Genomic DNA, 10,221 nt, shown 5'->3' on the forward strand with positions numbered 1-10,221 from the left:
TCTTCCAGGGTGATGCTTATGTAATTTCTGGCCCCATCCCAGATGGTCACAATGTTGTTCTCTTGCATTAACCTAGTGAGCCTTGTTCTCCAGACCCCAGTGGAGTTGGGGGCAACTTCACATTGACCAGATTCCCTAACAAAGTGTGTCAACCACCCTTTGACTGAATACACAATCTGTGTTCAACCTCTAATGTAAAGAGCTCCTTTCAGTATATACCTTGCCTGTGCTGGAGTGTCTTTAATTGCCAGTGTTCTTTGGTTCCCACCCTCCATCTAATGCCTGTGAGAAGGAGAAGGTTTCATCTTCATGAGAGCTTCTTCCAATTCCTCTCACCTCCAGGAACTCACATGTTACTCCACTCAGATGAGGAACTTGTGGTTAAAGATTAAGGAGGAAATAAGCTCTTTCACAACAATGCAACAACTACTGAAGCAAGATTTATGAATAAGATGCATTTCTTAGTGTGGCGAGGAAAACAGAACTTGGTAACGTGAGAAAAGTCCTGAGAAATCAGACCTGACATGATGGGGAAGGTGGGTGACACCATCAGGTGCTAATGTGGAAGAACACAGGCAAGTGTTTCTCAACTTTATGTCACATTTAAACTCTTTCTTTGAAGGAGGGTGGGGCGTGGGTAAAGGAAGCTACAGATCTAGACCAGCTTGCCTTACCAAGAGTGGAACAGATACCACTGGTGGCCCCAAGACACTTTAATGTGGATCCTGAAGAATGAATATACATTTTTCATTACATAGCCATGTATTTATTTTAATATGCAGACAAAAATAATGACCCACTAAGCTATGATTTATGGATATGATAGCTTATAATGAGGCAAAACTTTTAGAGTAAATTTAAAGAAAAACACAAAATGATATTAGAGGTGGCACTGAGATTTGGCAAAAATCATGACAGAGGTAGAAGGATTAATGAAAGTCAGAAAACTAGGGCTAGACCAGGTCCAGAGTCTCTCGTATCTCAGTACTTTCCGGTAAAACTGATCTGTGCAACTTCATACAGACTTCTGTTAAAGCCATCTTAAGGTGTCCCATAAGATGTTTCTTTATTAATTAACCCCATTCGATCATAATTGGTGCACAGAAGATGCTAAATAAGATCTTTGAAATAGATGAATGCATAAATACATGAATGAATGTACATGAAAGAATAAACAATTGCTGCCTAGCCCCAGGGAGCAGAGATGTGCTCACATTGAGGAGAAGGAGGATGATTAAAAATAAGACCTCAGACTCATACTTGGTCTTTTGCTAGCCCCTGGCTCACCTGTTACATTCTGACAGGTTTCAGAAAAGGATCCTATTTGTCCCATGATGCCTCTGGGCAGTGTCTACACAGGGTGGGGAGTTACCTCATACCCCACCTGTGGACGGGGACCTTCTAAGCCAAGGTTCTCAAATCTTGGGCCTGAATGAAAATTAAGGGAAACTATGGTATTAAGAAAATAGTGTACAAGGCAGCATAGCAAAGGTAGAAGGGAACCCCACTGAACCTGGGAGAGCCACCCCCAAATGAATACCTGTCAGTACAGGAGGTGAACAGCCATAGGGCATGCATGTCAGCAATTCTGTCCTCTGCTTGGGGAGAAAGGTGTGTGTATAACCCAGAGCACTTTATGACCAGCAGGATCAAGTACCAAAGTCTATTTTTTAAAAAGTCTGTGGAGTACTCTGTGATCTGCAGATATAATAACGTCTTTCTCAAACAGGATAGAAATGAATTGAAGAAAACAGCTGTTTACATGTTGGATGTGTCTCCTTTGCCCATGTTCTGTTTAATGTTAATCATAAGCTTGCAACACGGAACAATCTCAAATAATCTGCTTGGAGTCACCGTTTGTGACGATTGCTCAGGTTATTCACTGCTAATCAAGAGGATGTTATGAAATGTGAGTCAGACAGCCTCTGGCTTTCTGCAAGTGCCAGAACCCTATATATATAGAGGGAGCTTCCTAGTTGAGACATTGGAGCAGCAGAGAGGTGAGAGCCATCAGATTCCTTAAGCTGAGAAGGAAGACAGAGGCCAGCATGCCCAGACTGCCTTTGCTGCTGCTGCTGCTTCTCTGGGGCATGGGGTCTCACAGCTTCCCAGCAGCGACTTCAGAAACACAAGAGCAAGATGTGGAGACAGTGCAGGTAAATGCTGAATTTCACATGCCCAAAATGCAAAAGCCTTTATTTACATTTTTCCACAGTATAACAGAGTAACAGCAGTATAATAGAATTTATTTAAGGATGGATTCCCTACAAAGATAAATTTTTGTCAGAAAGGGCACTATCCCCAAAAATGTATCTATCCATGCATAGGCTCTCCTTTTCCAGTTAGAAATGATAGGGAACTAAAAGAACAATATGCAAATTTGTCTCTACAAATTATAATTCTGACTTCATAATAACTAATGGTAGGGAAATTTCTACTCCAAAATTACAGTTTCCACCAATAATAAGAATAATAAGGACCATGCAATCTAAACACAATTTTAAGAGTAGTTCTGTGTTTCAGCTATAACTTTATACTGTTAATATTTAAAAAATTAGAAAGATTTCTCATCCAGTGTTTCAATAATTTTATTTTTCATCAGAAATACCTGGAAAACTACTACAACCTGAAGAGTGATGCGAAGCAAGTTGAAAGACAGAGAAACAGTGACCCAGTAGTTGAAAAACTAAAGCAAATGCAAAAGTTCTTTGGGCTGAAGGTGACGGGGAAACCAGATGCTGAAACCCTGAATGTGATGAAGCAGCCCAGATGTGGTGTGCCTGACATGGCTCAGTTTGTTCTCACTCAGGGAAACCCGCAATGGAAAGACACACACCTGTCCTACAGGTAATTAGACTGAGCACCAGAGTGGGAATGCTATTTCCCATCAGAGCCATCAGAAATGAAATCCAATGTGTCTGTATTTTATTTCATTTGAAGGATTGAAAACTACACACCAGATCTGTCAAGAGCAGCTGTGGACCATGCCATTGAGAAAGCCTTTCAACTCTGGAGCAGTATCTCACCCTTGACCTTCACCAAGGTCTCTGAGGGTCAAGCAGACATAATGATATCCTTTGTCAGGGGAGGTAAGCTCTTCTTGTAGCATGAAAGTATTCTCACCTTAACTTCCCCCTGCCTTTGAATCTCTTCAGCTTTGCAACTAGATCTCCTTGTTTGAGAAAAGTGTTTATTTTACGGTCTTAAGAATGAAAACTATATTGCATTTGCTGCAAATCTGTTGGCCTCTTAGCAAAGCTAATGCTTGCTCTCCTGGGTTAGCCTAAATAAGAACCAAGAGGAACTTTTGTTGAATTTTGTTTCTTGCAGATCATCATGACAATTCTCCCTTTGATGGACCGGGTCGAAACCTCGCTCATGCTTTTCAACCAGGCCCACATATCGGAGGGGATGTCCATTTTGATGAAGATGAAAGGTGGACCAACAATTTCAGAGGTAAGTCAGCTCATCTTGCCTCTCTCAACCCTTCTCCCCCCACCCACCTTCTTGGTTCACTGTAATATTGGTTTACTTAACTGAAAGAATGCATTAAAAAAGTATGCATTTTTCTGCTACCACTTAGAAAATTAATGGTGCATTTAGAAAATGTAAGAGAAGAATTATTTCTGTTAGTAAGAACATCTTATTGGCTACAAATAGGCTACTCTGAAATTTCTAGTAAGGAAATGTTGAAAATCTTAATGTTTTCCTTGTGGGCATCTACATAGAATCTTTTTTATTGGAAGAAGACACCAAAGTGTAATAATGTTAGTAAGATATGTGGAAATCAAGATAAGAGAGGCTGTATATATTTTCCAAAATTTCCAGCATTAAGCATGTATCAATCTGTAAATAGGAAAAAATTTGTGTTAATAGAAGACTATTTCTTCTCTGTGAAATAATATGTGCCATCTAGTCACTGACAAGACTGACTAATCTGTGCTAGACTCTTGGTTGGCTGAATTTGCTTTTTAATTGTAATCATAGAGTTTAGGCTTTAACTGGTCTTTTCACTATTAATAAATGCATTCTTCTTACCTTCAGAAAATTATTTTATACATTTCAAAAAGCTATTGAGAAAATAAGAACATTAATCCTTTAGAGTTATAGATTACTTCTTAATTAAATGTCTCAAAACTGAAAATATTTCAAATAATTGCAAATGGGTTTATTATCCATTTTAGATTATAACTTGTATCGTGTGGCAGCTCATGAATTGGGCCATTCCCTTGGACTTGCTCATTCTACTGACATTGGGGCTTTGATGTACCCCAACTACATCTTCAGTGGTGATGTTCAGCTATCTCAGGATGACATCAGTGGGATCCAGGCCATCTATGGTGAGTATAAAGAAAAACATTATAGACAAGGGGTCATTAGAACAGCCATTGGCTTTATCCTTTAAGAAGCTTTCATTGGTTATGTAGTTTTCCAAAGCCAGGTGGAACTAACTCCAGATCTCTTGTTCCTTTAGGACCTTCCCAAAATCCCACTCAGCCAACTGGCCCACAAACCCCACAAGTGTGTGATAGTAAGCTAACTTTTGATGCTATAACTACAATCCGGGGAGAAGTGATGTTCTTTAAAGACAGGTAAGACATCAGTTCTTCTTTGTGTTATGTATGTGTAATAACAGGACTCACTGCTATGGGTACATATGGGCCACTACTATGCTTCACACATTGTTTATCTTACATTTGTTTACATACATTATTATAATTATAGTTGAGTGTAAACAATTGCTTGCTCTTGCACAACATAATGAACTTATAACAACCTTTTCCCCAGCATGTATTCTGTCATTTGATTCTCACAAAAATTACCATTGAAGTAGAAAATCAGTAAATATAATTCCATTTTACAGATCAGTAAAGTAAAGCAGAGAGAAGGAAAGAGATCCTTCAGGGCACAGACTTCCTTGGCAACAAAGCGGTAATTGGTCTTCTGACCTCTACTCCAGGCCTCTTCTCATTTTTGTCACTCTTTAGAATGATAAGTGTGTCAGTATTTTATTAGGAGAAATCAGTCCTTTTCATAGCACCATCATGCTGAGAAGGATTGTGTAGACCCCTTTTAAGTATCATCCTGGAAAAGACAGCCCTTCCAAAGCCTGTGGTCATAATAGGACTCTGTCCCCACCCCTTTACCCTGGGAGGGGGCAAAGAAAGATAGGAGCCAATGCAGGGAGAATCCCCAGGAATTATTGAGGACCCTGTCTGTTGGGGGTCAGGGGATAATGGGCAGTCACAATGTGCTTCCCTCCTCAGAGGAGGGTCCTAGGACTCCCTCAGCAGCGTGTGGCCTCAGGAAGGCTAAGGTCCCCTCACACACAAGGAATAGGCCTGCTCTGCAAACAGTTCTGATTCCTAAAGGACAAGGCAAGATAATAACACAGTCATTTTCTGAATAATACAGTCTGCCGCACATAGAAAGTAGGGATGCCCTAAAAGGCTCGCTTCTCCTCACCTCTCTTCTTGGAGTGTCACTGGAACTGTTTTACCACTTTGTGATCATATCTACCCCAGAAGGCAGTGTATTGGCTCCTAATGCTTCCCATCCTGTGCTTCACTATTTCTAAGTATAAAAGATAAAGATGGATATAAACCATACAGGGTGTGGCTCAATGCTGGGGAGTGCTAGGAAAGACTTGGTTTTAAAGGAAATCTCTCAATATAGCAGGATGTGCTTATCAAAGCAAGTATTTGAAGGATGACTCCAAAGAACAGGAAAAAGTCTAGGATTTGCAAGAACTGAAAGGACACTGAGATCATTTAAATGTCACCAGGTCATGAAGCCACAGAAGGTTAAGTCTAGAAACAGTAATAGTAACTGACTTGCCCAGGGTCTCACAGCCAGGCAGAGGCAGGACTGGATCGAGAAGTCAGATTTGACTTCCAAGGCCAGAGTCTTCCCTGTGGCCTGGAATTGGGAAAACTCTTCTGTCGGCCCATGTGACAGTCTATGCTTTGCCGTTACCCCAGTCAACTTTGTAAACCACCAACCAAAGGAGGACAAAGGGAGTGGATGCTAGATCTGAGTTTAAAGTTAACCTTTGCCACTTAACAGTTGCATGGCCTTGGACACCTCCCTTCACCTCCCTGACCTCAATTGCTAATCTGTGAGATGAAAGCAATGTTCTCTTGTAGGATATTTGTGAGGTAGGGCATGATGTAGTAAAGTGTGCACTAAATGTAGGATGTTAGTGCTGTGTCCTAGGCCCTGGTGTGCTTGCCAAAGATGATGGTTACATTTTGAGAATTTTGCAAGCTGGTTGTTAAACAGCATTATTAAAAGTTAAATTATTAACTTTAAAGTTAAATTATACAACTTACAATTGTATTTAAACCAAAGGCAATAAAAGTAATCAGAATTCATCCCTTTGTAATTGTTTTGCTGCATTTTACTATTTATTTATGTTCCTGAGGCAGTTTATGCCTAATGTATCCGTATAGTGGAAACACTATACAGTGGTGCACCACCGCAAATCTCTTGATTTGCAGTGGTTGTAATATTTCCACCATGACAATAAGCAAATGCTACAAACCAGGAATCCTCCCCAGCCCCATCGTGGAGAGCCAGATGTTAAACATTTATGAGCACACTACTAGTGCCAGCAATAGAAGGACCTGAATGACAGCCAGAGCTTGCTATGGATTAGATAAAAAACATTTTTCCTTCTTTCAAATCAGGTTCTACATGCGCACAAATCCCTTCTACCCAGAAGCTGAGCTCAATTTCATTTCTGTTTTCTGGCCCCATCTGCCAAATGGACTTCAGGCTGCTTATGAGGTTGCCGATAGAGATGAAGTTCGGTTTTTCAAAGGTAATGTTTCCAATTATCTTTCAGTTTTTATGCATTAAAGTTTCTTCTGCTTTGGGGCTGATATATGAGACTACTAGCTACTTTATTTCCATAGACTTAGGAAAATCTAGCAAATCAATGGGAGTCTATCACTTTAGTTAAGAATTGCATGGTGCATGTCTGAATAAATTTAAGTGAATAGCATATGACTGGAGATACATATTTTATGGCCTGTTCGTGAATGTGGACTTATGTAGGTGTTTTCTGTGCAAACTGTTTATGTATTTTAAACCCTCTCCACATTCTTGGGGTGCTCAGGAGTAAAACTGAGAAGATGGAACAGAAACATTTGAGTTGGATGGTTTCCTAGAGCCTATTTTATACTAATAACTCTCCTGAGAGAGGAGGCCCCACAGGGCAGCCAGATGAGGGTGCTGCATCCTTGATGTCAGAGTATGGTCTTCAGACCAGCAGCACTGACACTGTCCTGGGGTCTGTTAGAAATTCAGAATCTCACTTAACCATAATACTGACAAAGTTCGTCCATATTGTCAGATCCTATTCCAGACCTTCTCGAAGTTTAACAAGATTACCAGGCAATTCGTACGTACATTAAAGTGTGAGAAGTCCTGAACTACCATGAATAGAATGGGGTAAACTTCTTTGATTCTACCAGAATGAAACATGCTCCAGTGATCAGCTCCTGACTTTGAAGACACTATGCCAAACATCAGTATTTCTCCAAATGTATGTTTGGCATAGTGCAGACAAACATTAAGACACCTGACCCAGTCACACACTCAAGGCAAAGAACTCAATACAGTTCAGATGGGCAAAAAACTTTGAAACGGGCTTTCTAGCCCTTATATAATGAAATTAAATGGGATTTTAGATACACAAAGTTTCAGACTGGTTTTTCCTGAGAGATAAATAAGGATACTTGAGCGAAAAGTACAAGCCTGGCTACAAGATGTAAGACCAGTTTTATATGACATGGAGTTTACTAAGTCTAAATATGCAGAATCTGGACACAGCCTAAATTCAAGTATTTGGAACTGTAGTCAGGTGCAATGATTTCTACCCTGGGTTGCTAGTCATTACAGATTGTGAGTCATTACAACACTCTGGCCTTTAGGATACCCTTGGTGTGAACTTCCACAACCCATGGGCAACCTGGAAAAGTGAGGTTTCTATCACTGAGGTGGCACGATGAACTCTGTAGTCATTTGAACATCTGGCTTTGGAATGAAGCCCCCAACTCCACAAACCAGTCATTCTCAAAGCTTGCTACAGGTTAGACTTGTCTAGGAAATTAAAGAAAAATACTGATTTAATTGGTATGGTGTAGGATACCAACATTGGCATTAAAAAAAAAATAAACCTCCCTAGATGATTCTAATGTGCAGTCAGGATACTCCTCTAGCACACGAGACTAAGCATTTAGCTGGAAATCCACTTACTGTCTACTGGTGCCTGGGGCAAGTGTTTTCATCCTGTTTCTTGATTTGCAGGTAATAAGTACTGGGCTGTCAAGGGGCAAGATGTGTTATACGGATACCCCAAGTACATCTACAGATCCTTTGGTTTCCCGAGGACTGTGAAGAACATCGACGCTGCTGTTTCTGATGAAGATACTGGGAAAACGTACTTCTTTGTTGCTAACAAGTGCTGGAGGTAAAGACTGGGTACAGAAAATGGTAGGGTATCTATTCTTTCTACATAGAAGTTACTAAATTGAAACATAAAAATGAGTCTCATAGTGCCTTGGCTAGCTGCCTTTTCTGGGAATGGCTGTAGCTTGTCCAGCTTCCAAGTTGGTTGACCAATAATCATCACGCAATTCCTGTCCCAGAGATCCAGGGAGAATGTGGACATGAATTTGAAAAAGAAGATGTGAAAAGGAGGGCATTCATCTTCATAGAGCTGCTGTAACCAACAGGAACTTATCTTTCACTGCATTTGACATTAATAGCACCTACTGGAGAAGTAGAATTAGATGTTGGAGTTCAGAGGGAACTTATAAATCTTCTAGACCACCCAACATCCTACCTCACATCGTCCCACCTCCTATTTTTACACATGACCTATGGAATTAAAAGGTCTTATTACATTCTTGCTGGTGAATTCCCTGTAATGGTTTTGTGAAGGCTACACATGTAACAAATAGTTCTGACACTTCTAATTATTTTTTTACCAGGTATGATGAATATAAACAATCCATGGATGCAGGTTATCCCAAAATGATAGCAGAAGATTTTCCTGGAATTGGCAACAAAGTTGATGCTGTTTTCCAGAAAGACGGTAAGTGAATATACACATATTTTCTCTATTTTGTTGCCACGAAATAGCATCAGTATTGTTATTTGGAACAGAAAATACCAAAAATATTTATTCTCACAAATGACTTGGATTTTTGAAGAATTAAAGTTAAACCTAGAAATCATTTGTATAAGGTAATAAGTCTCTTTTGTTTTATTTCTAGGATTTTTCTATTTCTTCCGTGGAACAAGGCAATACAAATTTGATACCAAAACTAAGAGAATTTTGACTCTCCAAAAAGCTAATAGCTGGTTCAACTGCAGAAAAAATTGACCACCTGTTAAAAAGTTAAACAGAAAAATATATTTCATGAGTCCAAGGAAGGTGCTTTCCTGAAGAGATATATATTTAAATAAAATACAGAGTTATGAAGTATAATCTTATTTATACCCCATTCTGCATAATTTTTATGACTTAGAATGTAATGTTTTATGTACTGCTATAATTTAGCTCCATAAATGAGGTCAAATTCATGGCTCCACAGTTCAATTCTCTGCAGATGTGGAAGGAAGGGATAGGCAGTCACATTTGGATAGTCCTGGCCAGTGGATTGTGCCCAGAAGTGATCAATATCACTTCCAGATGGAATCATTGGATTGCTGATGCAAACTTCTCCAGCGTTATGATGATTGTAAAAGCACATCTTGAGAGAATTTCCACAAGGTTGAATAAGCCTGAATTCCTGGGCCAACACTCTGAACAGTTACCCTAAACCTCAGTAGATTTTGCTTAAGAAATAAACTTTCATTGTGTTAAGCCACTAAGATTTTAGATTTTGTTAAAGCTGTGTAATCCAGTTTTTCCAGACAAACATTATCTAGTTTATCATGCCTAATTTGGGAGGATGTTAATGGAGGTAGGAGTCCTGTAGGTAGCTTCCAAGCCCTATGAGTTTTCTGAGTAGCTCAGAGAGTGCTCAGAGTGTTTGCAGACTTTCCAAATACACAGAGAGTCTTGAGAATATTTTGAGTTATTCATGATTCTGAGGCAGGCAGTTCTCAACTCAAGAATTTGGACAGCAGTGTAACCTTCCCTTTGGACAAATCTCTCCATTAAACATTTTTATATTAAAGTATAACATAAATGCAGAAAAGTGCACA

General features: G+C 39.6%; 1 protein-coding gene across 1 annotated transcript; it reads left to right on the forward strand.

Annotated features, from left to right (window-relative positions):
* The first annotated feature begins 1,716 nt into the window (after positions 1 to 1,716).
* Positions 1,717 to 9,599, forward strand: MMP1 (matrix metallopeptidase 1). Its single transcript, XM_065882002.1, has 10 exons — positions 1,717 to 2,156; positions 2,603 to 2,847; positions 2,941 to 3,089; positions 3,331 to 3,456; positions 4,185 to 4,340; positions 4,475 to 4,592; positions 6,690 to 6,823; positions 8,314 to 8,476; positions 9,000 to 9,103; positions 9,285 to 9,599. The coding sequence occupies exons 1-10, from the start codon at positions 2,049 to 2,051 to the stop codon at positions 9,392 to 9,394; spliced, it is 1,413 nt and encodes a 470-aa protein (XP_065738074.1). The 5' UTR covers positions 1,717 to 2,048; the 3' UTR covers positions 9,395 to 9,599.
* The last annotated feature ends 622 nt before the right edge of the window (positions 9,600 to 10,221 follow it).

Source organism: Phocoena phocoena, chromosome 8, assembly GCF_963924675.1.
Source record: "Phocoena phocoena chromosome 8, mPhoPho1.1, whole genome shotgun sequence".
NCBI lineage: Eukaryota > Metazoa > Chordata > Mammalia > Artiodactyla > Phocoenidae > Phocoena > Phocoena phocoena.